Here is a 19,949-nt window from a genome sequence, read left to right on the forward strand (position 1 = left end):
CCCACAATTGCCCGATGCAAATTAGGTGCCCTCCCATTGACTCCACTAACTTGGGCGGGCAGCACTGCGGGGAACTGGCAGGCATGATCTTTGATTAACTGCCAGGATCACAGTCACGCAGTATCAGGGTTAGGGTCCATATGTTTTTCTACCTGAGATAAAGACCATCTAATATACATTTTAGTGCTGACTTCCATTCTGCACCACTAAAAACCTCTTGCTTAAAATGACATTTTATGTTGAATGAAATTATTCAACAGTGAACTTTTAAATTATTACATCCAGCTTTAATATATGAACTTTCTTTGTGATTAAAAAAATCATAATTGTTTGTGCTAATTGCTCTTAAAATAGAATGATAAGCATTCAGGAAAAAATAATGCATGGACGCTTTTTTTGCAGGTTGCAAATGATGCTGAAACTTTTCATTTATTTTACTGTGTAGCTAATTAAACAATATGGATTGTAAATACTTTGAACAAATTGCAATTTACTTCATTGTGTCCTATGTTTATACAATCCATATCTGATCAATACATTATTACTACTTTACTAATAGATACAGAGAACCAATCATATTAATCTATTAAAACCACTCAGATACTTGCCAGCATTTCCATGACACCGTTTAAAGATTTTTTTCATAATTTCCTTGTAAGTGGTTTGGATGCCACAGCACAATCCAGTAATGCATGCTTTTCACAGAAGACTTCTAATGATTGCACAGCACATTACATTCACGAACTATATCTAGTATATAATATAAAGATCAAAACAAACTGAATGTCTGTGACAGCATGCAGTGTTTCCACTGTTCACTGCACTCTGTTACCTGTGTAAGTCCAGAGTTGGAGACCAGAATAGGGCTGGCTCACTTGAACCATTAGTTCTATCAAACAAAACAGTGCCTTACCAAAGGCTGAAGTGTGTGTTAGTAAGTTAAGAAAAATAAAATTCATAAATTAGCACTTAAATATAATATCCACAAGACTGTATCATCAATTTCAGTGATAAATGAGATCGGAACAACCTTACCTTTAAATGAGATGCTCTACCTAGCTACAAAGGTTGAGTTACATTTTAATGATTGAGGAGAAAACATTTTTTGCTCATTATTTGAACTTCTGAAGAATATATTATTTGGTTTAGACACCATGTGGCCTAAGGTAAATGGTAAACGTTTATTAAAGACCTTAATTGCACCTGTCTCTAAAACTGTGACACACTGTAATGGCAGTTTTCCGTCTAACTTTCCTTGGAAAGTTGCTACTACAGAGTGCTTAGACAAACAGGTCATTGTTCTGAATACTTCTACAAAAAATATTTCTATAATTGTAATTTACAGCGAAGTCTGTATTTGTTTTGAATAACACCAATTTACTCAGTTTAGCTAGATCACATGAGCTGAGGGCAAAATACTTTGATTTGCAGAAGGAAAAGTTTGGAACACATTTATGCCCATGGTGATTTAGGACTGCCTAGGATACAAAAGTGATAAGACTGTATTATATATTTCTATCACCTAAAATGGTCCAATGTGAAGTTTAGTAGCATGCCAATATATATGTGCCATTCCTACTGGTGTTTAGACACAACTAAATGATGCCTGTAACAATCATGCTGGTATCTTATGTTTCATTTTTCTCTTCCTTTCTTTTAGCTTCCTAGGACATTATCTTAATTCAAAAGAGCAAGCAGGAAAAAGAAAACTTGTTCCAGGCCTATGGCATAACCACTCTATAACCATTCACTAAGAGGTGAGACCAACCTGCATGTCACCATTTTGTGCCACAGATACATCAAGGGGTGTCATCTACAGCTCAGGAATTACAAAACAAGTGAGGCTAAATGGAGCCTCTCCCCTCCCCCTCAGCCAGAGCAGAAGTCAGAACTCAATATGTGCTCCACCCAATAGGATCTGAAACTGTCCATATTTGTGGGTTCAGGACATTATAATCCCCCCCCCACCACCCCCCGATGCCACCCTATCTCAGGATCACCCCTTCAAAGAGGTCTACCATAAAGTAGGAGAGGAGACATCTTCAGCAACAATAGTGGCCATTCTTTGGGGCCTTCTGGTTGCTATTCAGAAACAGCAGCCAGAATGCCTCCAATCCCAATACGCATCTTGCTGGCCCTGAAAAAATAACATTTTGGGGGCCTCCAGGAGCTTGCTGTCTGCCCATGCACTGGTCCTCTGATCTGAGGGGGCTGGAGGCAAGTGCTAAGAACCATTTCCTATGGATGCTACTGCGTTTGGGTCTCTGCCAAGTGGAAATACAGGAACATGAGGCAAGTTGATATCATTCCAATCTTACTACCATCCAATTTACACCTGTTCATGATAAAGACACTTTGCTGAATCATATGGCCAAAACAGTAGAGTACAAGTGGAAGGACATGCTCAAACAGTATAACACTTGATTACTTCAAATTAAACCATAACAGTAGGACAGGTTTAAACTAATGGGACTGGCATCTGGAAATATGTCTTCACATAAATAATCAGAATACAAAGACTGGACTTCTGGAAAGGTAGTGGAGGCAAAGACCCTGCAATCATTTAAGAAACAGTTGAATGCCATGGATGGAAGAGCTAGACGGGCTGAAAAACCTTCCTCATCCGTATTTAGCTTGAAATTTTGCCAGTTAAACCATTGTTCAAAATACTCCAACAAACTGACTAAAAAGTACCAGATTTCAAACTTGACTCATTTTCAACTTGTACAGTGGTACTCATAATTTTTAAAAATTCCAAATCCTCTCTGTCAGCAACAAAAATTAAATACTCTACAACAACTAAAATGATAGTCGCAGATTTCCCATATTATGCACATTGAGCCTATTGGTCCTTTAGAAAATTATATAAGAAACAAAATATTCGGATCTTTGCATTTTTCTTTCATCCTCAGTCATAATCTTATATACAAAAGTGCTGTGCAAAATGTGCAACCTAACCATTGCCTAATGGAAAATAGATTTGGACGGTGTGATCCAAAAAATTTAGATACACAATTCCAAATGCTAACAAGTCTAATTTCCCAACCAGATGCTTATGAATTCAGTCCACTGTTGCATGTCACTTGAATCTGCCTGCTTCAGTTGGGGTGCATTTATTTAGTTTTCTACTAAGCCACTGGTAGCAGTCTTACCATCTCTCCACCTCAAGAAAGAGAACAACTCCTGCAGGTATTGTCTACCCCAATGTAAAGCATGCCTTTGTAGGTTACATAGCAATATTGGTAGTGATCAGGAAGAAATCCATGACCACCTATTTCCTCTCTGAGGTAAACTGCATGAAATGAATAATAGTGGAAATAATACATTTTGCAATAAAAATGAAATGGATTGCTTAGAGGGATCAGTAAAATATTGTTTTAATTACTTTGAAGAACACTAAATGTGAAAGATATAGCTGAAAATCAGTTTGAAACTCTCTACTGTACATAATTATCATCGTTACTATTTTCATGCTGTTTTGATCAAAGCACTAATTTATGTTCCAGTCATTGATTTATTCCCATATGGCAATTCCTTCAGTCAAAAGTAAATAAAAAATTCCATTACAGCTTATAGTTGCAACTTGTCAAAACTGATTTTCACTATTATCTGCTAGAGTTTTTGCTGATCTATGTAAAGCTTTGCATCCCAATTATATCCTTCAAAATCACACCATCTATATTAAGTCAATAGAAAACAACCTGCTTATTGAATGGACAATTGCACTCAACCACTGCAGGTATTGGCATATGTTGATGTTACTGGCTCCCCGTGCACAGCAATAAATCAGTGGACAAGAATAAACAATGCTCAAGTGACAGAAGAACAAAACAACTTAATTCTCTCTCCAGCTACATGGAGCTCTGGAAGTTGAACTCTTGATTGTAAACGGTTTCCCAGCTTAATCAGCCTACCAGATCTTATCTTTGTTTGGCATCAACCATTTTTACTACATCTCCCAAGCCTTTATTACCCACCACTGATTCTGTTATCAGTAATAGATTCTGGGCAAAAGTATGTGTGAAAATTGTGCTATTTAGTAATATCTCAGAGTAAAGAAATTATCAAAATGCAAAATCTTTAATTTAATTGGAAGCATTACAGTGAACATTAAATCTATAATACAAAAGCAAAATACTGTGGATGCTGGAATCTGGAAAAAAAACAGAAAATGCTGGAAATCTCAACAGGTCAGGCAGCATCTGTGGAGAGGAAGCAGAGTTAATGTTTCGGGTCGATGACCCTTCGTCAGAACCTATAATGTTTATTAATTTCAAAAATGTTCCTATACAGTACAAGGTACCAGACCGTAGTTAATTTAAAGTTTCATATCACCATATTAGGCCAGCGCTTAATATTCACGACGAGCAATTCTTTACTGGACAACTATTTGTTGCTACCCACATGAATATGTCTTTATAAGACTTAATAATCCATTTTGTGACAGGCAATGAATTGAAAATCTTGTAGCAAGTATTGAAACATGGAGAATAGGGTCTTTTCAGTGACTTGTCATAAGACAGAATGCAGACTTTCTTCAAACCACCGCACCCACATACCCACCCACCAGCACCAAAGAGTATTCCAAACCAGATAGAAGGTAGTTTTCAAAGCCATCGTTGAAAGATCCCATGATTATTATGGCAAACAAAGCAGATCCATTCAACCTTTAATTTGTTATGAGAAATAGCTAGATTATTGGAGTATACCATTATTATAGACTCTTTTAGCTTCCTTCTGAAGAGAAGTTGAATGGATAGTTTTAAACCACACCACAGTAAAAGCTTATTTGTGGAGAATATTTGGATTGTTAAACCCAAGAACAAAGCAAAATCAGCTGGAACCCTATGTAAACATCAGAGAATATGCCACTCAGTTTTAAGGGGCTAATTGTTATTGCATTGCATCTGTACTTTAACTGTTAATAAGACAATATGTGTATTGCTGAGAAGTCTACAGAAACACATTTTATCAAATTAAGATATTTCTAAAATATGCACCAGATCACATGTAGAACTTATTTTCATCTTTATAAAAAGTACAATAACAACCTTGTTTGAATCAGAATATCCTACAATTAAGGTTGGACACTAGGTCCCTTTCATTGTGAAAATGAAAACAACATTGTGATAGTATTTTGGAAATAAAGGTCACTATCATTCAACCCTGCCCTGCTCCACCACCAAACAAGAGACCACACAGGGTGGCCTTGAGAGAAAGGTCTCCTCACCTGGAGACCTGCTTGTAAACCATTGCCTTCCCACAATGGGCTTTTTTCCCATGACGAGAGTCCCCTTTACGTGACATGGACAGATAAAGCCTCGATTATAATTTAAAAGAATTTGCTCATTGTGCACAGGTTGAGAAGTCAGTGGAGTCTGCATACTGGACAATGGGAAAAGGTAACCTTCATTGACGGTTAATGGCAGAACGGTAGACAGGACAGTTAGCTTTAACAAATGAAACTTAAGACAGGTACAAGACCTTCAGAGCAGACAAAATCAAAACCTGATCCTATATCATGAAATAGGGCGCAATAAAGGTCTGAAGGCCAGAATTTATGGGCACGGCAGTTCCACAAGGTCGCTGCAGTGCAGGTAGCATTCGCTGGAGTTTCATTTCCTTTTACGGATCTCAATTACTGAAAGACTTACGGGGGGTGGGGCATTATTGTTTCCGCAGAATGTGCGTTTTTGAATATATCCCCTCAATGGCAACCTGTTGTAAGGAAAGTTTTTGATATCGGCGGAAACAGTAAATATTTCTTCCCCCTTTAAACTCCCTACATTTTCAATCACATGCGCCAACCCGCCGAGGGATGAACACAATTAGTGCAAATCGATAGCAGGAAATTGACGCCTTTCAATCCAATCAGACCTACATTCCAGCAAAGGAACTTGCAGTTGCCTAGCTGTCTTTTAGCGTGTACTCGCGGCAGAGTCGTGTCAGCTGAATCCCCAACACACCATCTACATTTGCAATACTTGTATCTGACGTCACTTTCCTCCCCCGTTGGGAATTTTTGATGTTTAGAACAACCCGAACCGCATCAACAGGGGTCGCTCGGGTTTTTTTTGTTGGGGGCGGCCGGGGTGGGGGGCTTTACCTGATCCTAACCTCTGTGGGAAAGCTCTCAGAAATAGTTCAGTGCTCACTGGTGGGGTGACAGTGCCCTCAAGTTGGGAACACGTTATTGCCGCAAGAGGTGCCAGTTCAGCTCACGCTGAGAGATCTGGTCAGGCCGTGGCTCCGTTCCACTGCTCTCATTGCAGCCACTGTGAGCGTTTTGTTCAATGCTTCAGTTTTCCTCGACCAGTGAGTGAGCTGCTCGTCAGACTCACACACTGAGCGGCGATCAGCGAGTCAACTCCCAGTCTGCTGTCTAGGCGAACGTGGGGCCGTTAGCAAATAAGAGTGCTGCAATAATAATTCAAGGGGTTGTAAAAGAGGGCAAAAGATCTCGATGCAATAGTCTTAACTCAAACAAACCATGTAGTTTAAGCCGGATGCCAATAGTTGGAGATAGCCAAAGGGGGGGGGGGGGGGTTACTCAGACAGACTGGGAGTTTTGCCAGGGGACAGACTGTTTATTTAACTCATACCTTGATGGATCCGGGGATGACGAGCTTCATGGCTTGTCTTTTGAGTTCTGCCAGCTTGAGCTGGCAATTCTTACACCAGGCTCCTTTTTCTTCCTTCTCGAAGGTGCAAGACTCGGTCCCGGAGGCGGCTCCTGCTCCCTCGGGAGCGGGCCGACTGCCACAGTAATCTTCCTCGGCCGCCTGGAACCTCTTCCTGAGCCCGGACTCCAGGGGCATCGCCGTCTCCTTGCCTGGGCTCCCATCCAGCACCTGCAAACGTAGCAGAAAAGGGAGCGAGAAATGCATTGAGATGTGCTGGCCACTTGGCATGTTAAATGGCATGGACGTGAACTCGGGCTATCAAGTGGAAGGGGACACCAGTTAAATATAACTGTGAAACTGCCACCTCTCCGCCAAACTCACAAGTATTATTAACATACACATACAGGAGTCACTCCTTAAACAGTGCTTCAAATTGTCTTTCAAATAGTTCAGTTTGTTTAATGCCAGGGAACCTGTTGTTGTGTGGAGTCACTGTAAACTCCCGCATAATACTGTGTGGCTAATTGTTAACAAGCCGAATAAGGGCTTTGATTCTTTGCTACATGCATCCATCATGTGTCATATTGTCGCTAGGCGCCTCTTGGTTTTAATGTAGACTTATACTGGGGCAATTTGAAACACAGAAAATCAGCTCACTGAACGGTGTAACTCAGACCTAACACAGCCAGCCTGAAACTTTACTCAGCATTGACTCAAGTACAGTAACTCTCACCACAGCCTGGTTACTTACCGCCAGTCTGCGGCACTCCGGCTCCAACGCACGAGATTTGCTCCCTGGCATTTCGGATAAAGTCACTTTCGGTTATTACAGGAACACATCAAGTCGGGGCCAAAGCAAAAACAAATTACTGTGACCAGTCCCGTCTCTCCGCTGGAAAGTCTGGATTCATATCAACAGCACAAATGCCACTGAACGAATCGTCTGATCATTACTAGGAATGCAATTGTCATTAAACTACTTTTTTTCAAATGCCCCTGAAAAGTCTAAACCGGTATTTGTTCACTATGCGCTTCCACATGCGTGGACTATCCATGTCCTAAAGGGGACAAGAGTAAGTTTGAGTTTCAAGTTTGTGTGGGTTCGGGGAAGCAGCAGCGTGTCTTCGAGTGGGTGGAGCACAAAATGGATTGAAACCACTGATCGGTCAAGGAGTTCCCGTGACTGACAACAGTAAACTGCTCAAATAGCACAACCCTGTAACAACTTTAAACTCCCAGCGTTGACTTTCAAACGGGCGCTCTCGTCAATTTCACATGTAGCCATTTCAAATGATAGAACAACCGGGAATTGCTTGTGCCGCCTATTCAGAAAGTCCGCAACCCAAGCGCGGGTGTCTTTGGTAAATTCATTTCAGAATCTGTGAAATTGTCAACAATCTCTGATTTATTTCGCTGCAATTTGTTACTGCATTTGCCATTCAAAACTAAATAATACAGAAATCATCATCATAAGACAGGCGTACTCTTGCAGTGCCTGCGGTACTGCTTTAGTTAATGTAGCTGTGTCGATGAACAAGCCACTCGAAACTGAGCTGTAAATGGCCTGAAATTCAAATTCACTCCAAGGTTCAATGTATCTGGTGAATGGTAGAGCTTGTTTTTAAAAAGCCAGCTGTATGTGGTGTGTGAATCATCGAATTTATTAGGTTTAGGTTAATTTAACACGAAGGTTTGACCAAGTGATGCTGTTGGATACGTTTTGCACCATCCCCTCCCCCACCACCAAATAACCAGAATCATTTTTCAAAATACAAAAAAAATACTATTACTCTTCAATCTGAATAACTTATTCTTAACGTCAAAGTCAACTTAAACTTCTGAGAGTCGCCCACTAACACTCACATTGTTTCGTTTTAACCTGGGCCCTATTAGTCTGGAAAGTTGTTCCAGCTTTGAGCCTTCCTCCCAGTTATTCTGTGCTGTGAGCGACTGTTCCTGTAGTTACAGCGCCACTTGTTGGCCATAGTTCAGAACTCGCGCAGAGGACCAAATCCTCAGAAAACGACAAACTTGTTTCACGGGAACTATGAGCCTGGTATTCGTGTCTGCACAGGAAAGTCATGCTCAAAATGTTCTCAGCGTGGATCGGTCTCCTCTCAGTGAATGCGAGTTCTCCAACTCGGGAATAATGGGCTATGCATGGGCTGGAAGGAGGCATACAGTATACATCACTACACATTAACTGTGAGGGGGGAAATCGCTTTAAAACAAAATGGCACCACAATTGCTATTTCCATGTTTTTGGGCTTTGATCAATTTTTACAGCATTGCAGGAAAAGTACACATTTAAAACTAAGCGGAGACGCAAAGGAACATTTTGATCAAAAAATATCAGACCGGGGAAGTGGTGTGTGTATTCGTTTATTCCAAAACTTTAACTTATCTGGAATACTTTATTATAAGATTATATTAATTACAAATGTCAAATCTATTAGAACCATTGAGATGAAACTGGAGAAACTTGGATAAATACCAGATGTCATTAAAATAGTTTAGTGTCAATATAAAAGCCTGCGATATTCTGACCCCTGGCATAGGTGCATATTTAGCACGAGCTTTGAGTTTGAAATTATTTCAACGTTGGCCACTTTGTCCTCCAGTTGATACCCAACTGAAGTAGTATAGTGGACTCTATGTGCTACCGAGAGAATTGCAATGGGCAGACCTTGCATACTTCGTGGTTGAAGATCCTCACAAGATAATGAATGTGTCATAGGTGTGAAAACACTGTGGAGAGTGGAAGCTGAGCTGGTGGGGGGCTGATTTTCAGGGAGCAGTGGCAAAGGATAGACAGCTGTGGACGCTGGAAGACGGCAATGTGTAATTGTGAGATGTCTGGTCAAAATAGGTGGATGCTGCGTTTCAAATGACACGCCTTTCCACAAAAATAAGCTTAATTTTAGCTGAATCGTGTCTCACAGGTTTTATAAACCAAAACAATGCCCCTCCGTACAGCGTCTGCTGAATAGTAACGAATTAGCATGCAGGGGAGTACAGGAAATAGCGTGGCTCTGTGCTTGTGATAAGGTTGTAGGAAGGTACTCTCATCGTCCGCACATTTACCGGTTAAGAAATTACAAGAACTCCATTCATAAATTTAAGGACCTTTGGCTTAAAACGTTAACAACAAAAGAACTTTGTGAACAAAAAAAGGCCAGTTCTAACCCGACCACAAACACGTTTGATTTCATGAATCAGCCCAAATCCACAATTCCTTCCCTCCCCGGAATTGCCTCTTGAACTCACTTCAGTCAGCTCATGACTTCCACGGGTTTGTTCTTACAAAGAAAATAATAATTTAGAAAGGAAACAAATCTTTGCATGTGTAAGTATTTCTGAAACACTGTGTAACTAATGCGGAGTTAAGGCACAGGTCCCCGGTGTGATTATCACAATGGAAACCTGAAAGTGCCTGCTGCTGATGTGTACAGTGAAGAATTGTTCGGCGGGCAGCCCCGACAGTCCGTGTTGTCCTGGGCTTCCCCCGGCGTTACCGCCTTGGATCCCACGGAGAGCGCGCGCCCGCTCGCCCGCCCGCCCCCGGCCTGGGGTTTCGGTCTGTCTCCGACAGGCGGCGCTGTGGCGGAGCGGGAGCCGGGCGCCGCCCTCCCTCGGGGCTCGGCTCCGGAGGAGGGGAATCCGCGGGCAGCACAGCCGCGCCCGCCATTCCTTCGATGTGTGGGATTCCTCCGTCCACCTCCAACCTGCCGCCCTCAGCCCGAGCCGCGCCCTTTGAATCTTGAGGGGAATCTTCCGCGCGCCCCCGAACACCGCTCCACTTCGCGCGCCCCCCAGCACCGCTCAGCCGCGCGCCCTCCGGCGGCGACACACGCGCCCCCAAGCACCGATCCACTGACCCCCCGGCGGTGACACACGCGCCCCCAAGCACCGATCCACTGACCCCCCCCCCCCCCCCCGGCGGTGACACGCGCGCCCCCCCCCCGAGCACAGTTCCACAGCGAGCCACCGGCGGTGGCATGCGCGCGCCGATCCGCTGTGCGCACCCCATACATTGCTCCGCTGCGCGCGCTCGGCGGCAAAAGGCGCGCCCCGAGCGCTTCGCCGCGCGCGCTCCCGGGCCATTTCAATGGGCGGCTCTCTCTGGTCCCAGTCCTCGTGTTTCAGGCTTTCCGACTGCCGTGGTCTTGTGTGAGTGATAGTAACTGTGCCCGACCCATGGAGGCTTCCCTTGCACCGAACCAGCACCTGCTGGTTGCTCTTACACTTCAAAACATTCACCTTCCTGATCATCTCACACTTCAAGTGTCTGCTTTTGTTTTCCTTCCGGGATGCTTCGTGATATATTTATGACGTGAAAATATTTTGAAATGAATACTGACCTGAAGTTTCTATTGTTTTATTTTGACTTCACAACACGGAGGGTTTCTATGCAACTTGAAGGCGTTGCTGCTGCTTATCTGCACTGAGCGTGAAGCCCAATACTTTGTCGGCACGTCTACTCTATGCAGCGCTGAAAGACCTGAATTGCTGAGAAGTTCAAAGCAAACTCAGGGCAGCAACGGAGCAAAGATCTTTAAACAAATGGAAACTGCTCGACGGTTGCTTTGCTTTTGACGCAGAACAAAATAAACTGATTTCTGGATGCTGAGGTGTTCAGATCGCGTTGCCTAAAGATGAGGTGTTCGCAGTAACAATCAAACAGTATTTCAGATCATTTAACGTCAACTAAAGCACAGTCAAAGCAACACATTGGAAAGTTAGCCCGAAACACGAAAATAATTTCAGAACACACACTTAAACAATTTTCATTGTGGTGAAGTTTTATTAAATGAAGATGACCGAAACCTGTCGTTTTAAAAGAAAGATCACAGCGTAATATTGCATAAGATTTATGGAACACTCACCTTGTGTTTTCTCCTTAAAAGGTGACTGGTGAATCCAAATAGAATGTCAGAATCCAGGCGAAATGTGCCGATTTCTAGCAAGTTTGTGTTTTTCCTGGAAGGGGACTCTGGGGTTTGTTGTGAAGACATGATGCTCTGCGATATTCGAGCTTGGTCCCTGAGCCGCACCCTGGTACAGAAGACGCCTCATTCACTCTGTAGTGACATGTTGGCTGCCACGGCTTGTTCCATGCCCGGACACGGTGTGTAAAATCCCGCTAATCTGCAGTCAGACGAGCTCCGGTCTCTCTTTACCACTCCCCTCAATAACGTCCCACCAAAGTAACCTATTCCAGCAGGGAATCTTTTTGCATCCACTCGTCCCACTGTATGAAAAAACATCAATATCCATCAGCAAATCTTCAGATTCCCTTCGGTTTCTTCCTCCTGCAGTGTGGGAAGAAAAGTGTTCAAAACGTGGATAACAGCTCCTTTGGTCTCTGCCTGTGTATTTTAAGAGTGATGCACGCAGAATTGAACGTTCAGCTGTGGACTGAGAGAAATGAAAAATGAATAGAGTGAAGTAATATTTTTGTGGATGATGGTAAAAGCTCTCCTCACATCACATCATTCATTAGTTGTGTCTTGAGGAAAAGCTGCATCCCTTTAAAGTGTGCTAATTGTTGGCCGACAGCCTGGAAATGTGCTGCTGGAGCGGGACTCCTGGTGACTCCAGAGAAGCCAATCCCACTGTGGGCAGCTAGGTGACATAAACTACTGACAGGATGAAATCACGCTGAATAATCGATTTAGCTCTATTTTCTCTGAGAAATATAACATATTCTTATGATTCTTTCATCGACACCAGCAATTCTCAGTTTCTAAAAGTCCGATCCTAATTTCTGGGAAAGAGGCATGTTTATTAGATTTTTTTTAGGTTAATCTGTGATAATCAAACAGAAAAATCAATTATGTTCTGATTATATCAAACGTATTCTGCATTCTAGTCAGTTTTTAATCCTCATTAGTTAACATTTCCTACCAAATTGATAGAGAAAGGAGATGATTGAGCTATTTCATTAAATTTTATTCAATTATAGTACAGTATATTCACACAATTACGTTTTTAATAAATTACTTTTGTAAGAAAATAGTCTAACACTGTTGCAGCAGTGTGTTCTGTCCGTTATTTATCGCCATGGAATAGCTGCAGAATACTTTAGAAAAATTGATAGGGGTTAGCGCAAAGCTGCATGTCTGGTCCACGGAAAGCTGGACAAAATGATAACAGGACAGCGATCGCAAAGTTATTAACACTGCCGCGGTTGTTGTTCCAAATAAAGTAAAACATCAACGAATCGATTGTGCACAAAGCCTATTAGAGCAGATAAAGTCCATTATTTATATGTTTTGAAAGCGATCCTCAGACATTAACATTAGTCTGTTAATAAAAATCTTATCGCCAAGACACAGAGGAGTAGTCTACAGATAACCAGACAGTCATTATCTTTATAATAAAGAAATTTGTGTCAGTGATTTAAAGAATGCCTCTTTTCCCATTGGGTAGATTTGCCAGCTCTTGGTGAAATATGTCATTTTGGTTTGCTGATTGTTTATACAGCAGTCATTTAAGTAACTTGTCTTTAGATAGGAGTTCTATAGTGATTGTTCCGAATGTAGCTTGATAAAAGATTCACAAGGTGAACTGACGACATGTATTGTAAGCCTCGCCTTGTCTCACCGCAGAACCACAATAAAGTACTTGTGGAAGGCAAGAAGGACGAAGTCCTGCCCCTTAAGTTGAACGTGCATTGATTTAATGTAAAACCGAGCATTTTAAGAAAAACAAACCAATTCGTTCCGCTACCACCCAATACTTCCGCTTCACACGAGATATAATGGGATGTTTAATGGGTCTGAAGCGAGCAGGACTATAACTCGACATTTGCATTACATCACCTCCACTAACTTAGACAGTCACGCTTTCTGTCTCAACTCACTGGAGAACTTTTTAGCTTTGAGTTCACTTAGCAGTTCTGTAAGAACATAGCAGATGGTATTAATTTAGCATAACTAGTTGGATTTTTTAATTTCTTACAAATAAAACCTGCCACCTCCTCCCCTCCCCCGCCCCCCCCCCCCAGTTCAATCGTTCTACTTTTCATTACGCCTTCAATTTTCAAAAAGATAATGAAACACAAATAACGAGAGCATGTGTAAATCTTGCAGTAATTGACTGCTGTTTCTTGAGGGCGGGGAGGGGGCGCTCAATGAAAACAGGAAATATAGCATAAGGCGTGAAGCACTTATAGTACATATGTTAAATATTTAATTAGACGTTTGTGTAATCCACAAACCCTTCCATAGCATTGGTATAAAGGTGAAATAAGAGTGTTACTTTCCTGTGCTAAAAGTTAAACTTTACTCCTCAATGAACGCTATTTGCTCACAGTGCATTATATGGTTACTGTATTCCGTACCTGCTGTAAAAATTTTACATTTAATTTGCTAAGAATACAATAGATTGCAGTCTAGAGGACCCTGGGGAAATCTACGCGACAGAGCCCAAGAATCCATGAAATTCAATGTAATGCACTAATCATGGAAGCATTATGGTATTAATTGCTATAATGCTTACTTGTAATCCTATCATGGGATGCAGAACACACTTTCGCTGAAGATGAATTAGATTTAGCTGGCCATTTGGGTAAATTAATAGTATGCATTCAGAATTCAGGCTACACACTGATTCAGGCGTTAATACCAGGCAAATATGCTACAACCCGCATGAAAAAGTCAAAATCGCCACTGACGTTCCTAGACAGAAATGGTGGAAGTATAGAGACGTGTTAGAATTTCACTTTTCAAGAGGCACACAGGCCACATAAACGATAATTAGAATTCGTTGTAAAGATGATTTATCGTGTCTATCATCGTGGTTGAAAAGCCTGGGTCACCGATGAATGCTGATGAAATTCCAAAGATCTGCTCCCTAAAGACTCCCGGCATCTGCTGTCCTCTAGGCTGGAAGAAAATAGCCCAGGGCGCGCATCTTATTAAAGCGAGATAAAAATTTAGACATTTTGTCAAGCAAAACATTTCTTTGTGCAGGAAGAGTATGCCATCCAAATATAGTTAAACTGGGGAAAGAAGAGTTAAGCCAATGTCTCTGACGGACACCTCTCTGCATTTAGTACATCAAATTGGATTGTTTGGTATGATTAATTATTTACAGCATTTAAGCAGACCTAGCAACAGGAAATGTGGAAATATTAAAAGCGCATTTGAATAGGTTTGATGAGCTATCCAAAAGCTCCGCAGGCCCGAAAGTTCCTCAAAATAAATCTAATTCCTGATACCACTGTAGTTCTACTCGATAATGTATTTGAGTTTGTTCATACAGGAACGTGATAGGACAGCCACAGGTCATGTATCGCCAATTATTTTGCTTCCAATATTCAATCGACGTAAAACAAACAATTGGCGAAGGTCACCGAACCGTCGAAGACTGACATCTCCTAATGGAAAACAGTTACACGCGGTACTTGTTTGAATTGTTTGCGTCCAATTGGCATGTTGCTGCTGGTACCGGGCTTTTCAATATCAATTTCCTATTTGCAAGCCGCACAGAGAATGACGAGGAACAGTTTGTAATCCACGATCCTCCATTTAATTTCCTGTCAGCCTAATCAGGTTGCTTTCACCCAAAGCTGCTTTGATAGTTTGGTTGGCTGGATGCAATGCTTCAATGGGTGTGTGTGTGTGTGTGTGTGTGGCGGAGCGGGGGGGGGGGGGGGGGGGCTCATTGGAAGCAAATATCTTAACTTTCAGCACTTGTTTAAAAAAAGCAGGCAGAGGTTCATGCATTTTATTGCTTCGTTCATATGGGTTTGAGTTTTAATAAAAGTTAAACGGTCTCTGACCAAATTGATTTTGTTCAGTTATCCATATCACAAGGAACACGTTTTAATTTCGTCCCAGTTTAACTGTCTGAATGATTTTGCTGTTCCAGGCCCCAGTAAAATCGTTATTAAATGGATTCAGGAGTATGGCACTGTGCGAAGAAAATAGAAAATGCTTGACTCTGGAATTGTAAATTGGAAGAACTATAATATGTCACAATGTGAGGTTGACCTTGCTTTAAGATTGGCAGTATTGTCATGCGCACAGAGCTTTTATTGTTAAACATGAAAGCAGTCTATCCTTTCATCATTACAGGAGTGGGGCATGTTACTATTTTCCTAATCACATTATCCGTCTGAGCCAAGTCCATTTTAAAACCAAAGACTGTTTTGTTCGCCACGCTCTCTCTTTCAATGCAACAGACGTCTATTTACTTGGCGGGTCTCTTGAGCTCAGAGATATTCTGTGTGTGTGTGTGTGTGTGTGTTTAACGTCCCAGCTCCCGAAAGCTTTGGAGGTCTCAGTCGATACTAATGAAAAGTTTGAAAAATAATTAGACTGTGCATTCATCAAAGCGACACGAATTATCATTGGAGCTCTGATAGTTAATAAATACGGACTGGCGACAGCTTGACGGCTCTGATGAGCGCTGCTGGATTCAGCACCAGGGCCAGCGCTGCAAACCCGCTCTCTCATCCCCCTCCCCCAGTGCTCAATAGAGTGTTGAAGCATTAAATATTATAGCAATTATACGACCTCCGTAACCCAGAATGCTCAGACCGTATCCAAGCGATTATATACAATCAATTACGGTGTTTAAATATTGCGTTTACGACCATTTAAATTAATGCGGTTCCAATGTCTCTGTGATAAATGTGCATTACCTTTCATCTTGCTTCTCCAGCAGAGGTTTGCTTATATTTGTTGCTGAAACCAAAGTCTTTATAGAGATATTTTTCCTTATTTCATCAGGATGTTTCTCCCAATTGCAACTCATATGTTATTCCAATTCATCTTTATCACCTCTACTCATATATTCATCTTTATACATTCCTTTAGCTCCGATTGGAACATTACCACGAAACTGAATAATAGTCAAATAAAACAGAATTCTGCAGGCCAGATTAAGAAATGGACAAGGAGTGCCATGGTGAGACAGCGAGAAGGCCAGTAGAAATCCGTGAATTAGAGAGGGACAGCAACGGGAAATCGCAGAGAGAGAAAACAGAGATTGTCAGAGTTAAGAGATGAAGAGTGAAGCTGGAGAGAATGACAACAGTTGACAGGTGTGATTTTAAAATGAGTGCAGGAAAAAAACAGAAAATGAGGAAGATGGACAGAGGAGGATGAGCTATAACTGGAACAACTCAGAGGATCTCAGAGAATGAGTGTGAGGGACTGAGGAAGGGCAAAATTAAAGAAAAGCCTGGAAATATAACAATAAACGAGTCTGCCACTCATCAAGATATCTACAAAGCAGTAGAGCAATCAATGATATATTTCCTTTCATTAGATTTATTCTTTTATTTATTATGGCAGCAGCGCTATTGCTATGTTTTTGTAATATTATTAGTATATTGTACATAAATTATGGACAATTGTTATTTTTGTTACATTCACGTTGTGGATAAAGCAAATAGATATTTTTGGTTTGCAGAAGCCAAGGATATAATGAAATGGTTTGGTGGAATTTCAAAATGAGCCAATGGGAGGTGTGTAATATAAAAATATGAGCTCGGAGAAACAAAAGGAAAAATTAAAACCAATTGTGAAATCATTTTGAGATAAAGAGATTAGGTATAATATCTGGATACTTTCAGAAAGGGAGAACCTGATTAAATCTCAATAAATAATTGAAAAGGTGATGCAGACAGAATGGAATGGATTTGATCCTTAACTGGTTTTAGGGTAGTCATGAAGCTTTTAGAAAGAATACTTGCCACTATAATTACTTGGCTAGGGAGATGGACCGGAATATGAGATAAAGCAATTTACACTTAGCAAAGGGAAAGACTGAAAAGCATTGCACATTAAGTACCCAGTGGGAGACATATTTCCATGGCCAGGAGGATGCCAGATGAGCTGGTCTCAAGCTCCTACTGATCTTGCAAAATTGTCCAATTGGATATCGGTTTGCCCTTCTTAGCTATGGGGAAGCACAGTGAATCTGTTTAGTGCTTTCTTCTGACATCTCTGCTATGGTCAGAAATTCACTATATGGTGAATCATCAGTGCAAACTGTGCCATGGCACATTTGTACAATATTCTGTTTTAATCCATCAATACACATTGATAAATATAACATGAAACTTAGCGTCTTTTTTTTCTTTTTCAGGATGTGGGTGTCACTGGCAAGGCCAGTATTTATTGCCCATCTGGAGTTGCCCTAAGAAGGCAGTGGTGGGTCTTCTTCTGCAGCCACTATTCTTTGTAACAGGTTTTTGAAACAATGCACTTCAGAGTCAACCACATTGGTGTAGAACTGGAATCACATATAGGCCAGTATCACTTCTCGACAGGGTTTTTATGACAATCCAACAGCATCATGCTCTCTTTTACTGATGCCAGCTTTTCCCCCCATATTTTTTAACGGAATTTAAATGCTCAACTTGCTATTGTGGGATTTTAACCCATGTTTTACTGGATTACGTAACCTAACCATTAACTACCGTGCCCTATTTATCATTAAATCTTTTCAAGAAATTGGAAATATCAGTAACCCGGAAATCACACATAACCTTAAACACAGGTGATACACATCATAGAGAAGCCAAAGCATAGTCCCTAGACATAAGACAAAGCAACTGAACAGACTTATAAAGAAAAGGTAAATGGACACAAAATTAAATAGCATCAAAAGGCAAGAAACATAGGAAATTAAAGTTGAATATAAAAAGCAGCTAAAAGTGTACAATTTTGGGATAAAAGAAGACCCTAAGGTGTAAAGGGGAATGTGAATTGTTATTGCTTTGATCTGTTCATAACAGACAAAAGGTTTGAGAACATGGCGGGCCTCTAAGGGATGAAATTGGCAGAGTAGTTATAGAAAATCAGGAATGGTATAATTTTCTTTTTTAGTGCAATCTTCACAAAAACAGACAGTAGGATTAACATGGTCCCACTAACAAGATGTTTGGAGTATCAGGGGAATGTGTAGAGAAGCCAATTAATAATGGAGAAATACTTATTTAAAAAAGCTGGAGGCAAAGACGGTAGCTAAGGCAGCAAGACCTGGTAACATGCACATAGAGATTCCTAAGGAAGTATAGGAGGATTGGAATATTGAGGAAGTTTGGCAGATATAGTCAGTATTAGTAATTATAAAATTGGTGAAAAACCAGAGGACTTAAAATGCTAAATATTGTATCAATGTTTCTTTAAAAACAAAATGTTATTTTGTTTAGTCTTCTTTATGTCCCCTGATACCATTCATCAATCCTCACCCAAATGATCGGATAGGTAACCTGCTCTTTGGCCTTTATAAATGCCATTCTCTCACTAGCCATGAGTCCTGAATGACTCACTTTTAATTTTCTCTCCTTACCTTTGAGGGAAGCATCCCAAGACCATCTCTTGCCAACCTTTAACAGCACGGTTAAATTCAGTAATTTTTTCTCCCCCCCTCAATTTGTCTTTCTTTTAATTTTATAAGAAGGAGTAATATTCATGCGATTTACACTAAACTACTTACCAGATTAAAAATAGTCTCATGCATTGCTACAAAACATGCTTAAAATTGTCAGATATTAAACATAAACTAAACCAAAGTAGTTATTTTATTTAATTACACCTAAATGGAAATAAGCAGAAAAAATTCAGCAAATATGAGAAATGTAATATATAACCAAATGTAAACACACAACAAGAAGAATCAATAATGGGTCAATTATCCCTCTTAAAAAATTCTTCAACTTGAAAAGTAAAAAAAAAATAGTTTCATAAAATACTGATTACTGGATTGAGTTGGTTCCTTTTTCTCATACAACTTTCAATAACAGCATGCCATCATACAGTAGCCCTCAAGTAGGAAACATAATGTGAGTGCTCAACTGAATCAATCATCAAAATTTCAAAACAACTGTTGAACCAGAGTTTCCCCAATTTGATTCTTGGGCTGTATGGAGCTAACTGTTAGCAGGGGGCAGCAAGATGTAGCATATGGCCTCTGTTTCAATAGGTTGGGGATACAGGTTTGCAGCACAGAAAGAGAGAATTGTGTCTGTACCAACTCTTCACTAGAACAATCCAACACTAATCCTACTGCCCTGCTTTATTCTCATAGCCTTGTATATTCCTTTGATTCAAATATCTATCCACTTTTTCTTAAAAAGAGCAATGATCTCTGCCTCCGCTATTCTCCATGTCAAAGGAAACCACGCTCCAATATTCCCTGATAAAGACATTCATCCTAACTGCTCTCTTCACTCCCTTATTGACTGTATAAAATTGATGACTCCTCATCACTGTCTGCCAACCAGAATAAGTAGTCCATCCCTATTCACCCTGTCAAGACCTCTATTAAATCTTCTCTGAGCCGTCTCTGATCCAGTGCAAATAG

At 40.9% G+C, this 19,949-nt stretch overlaps 1 protein-coding gene across 1 annotated transcript in view; it reads right to left on the bottom strand.

Moving 5' to 3' along the window:
* LOC139262769 (kinesin-like protein KIF26B) overlaps positions 1-11,638 on the bottom strand; it is a 203,573-nt gene extending 191,935 nt beyond the window's left edge. Inside the window, exons 1-2 of the mRNA XM_070877920.1 lie at positions 11,510-11,638; positions 6,603-6,851 (exon numbers count right to left, since the gene is read on the bottom strand). Of these exons, the coding sequence (XP_070734021.1) occupies positions 6,603-6,851; positions 11,510-11,638 (378 nt within the window). The remainder of the gene's footprint in view (positions 1-6,602; positions 6,852-11,509) is intronic.
* Between the last annotated feature and the right edge of the window lie 8,311 nt (positions 11,639-19,949).

Source organism: Pristiophorus japonicus, chromosome 4, assembly GCF_044704955.1.
Source record: "Pristiophorus japonicus isolate sPriJap1 chromosome 4, sPriJap1.hap1, whole genome shotgun sequence".
Lineage (NCBI taxonomy): Eukaryota > Metazoa > Chordata > Chondrichthyes > Pristiophoridae > Pristiophorus > Pristiophorus japonicus.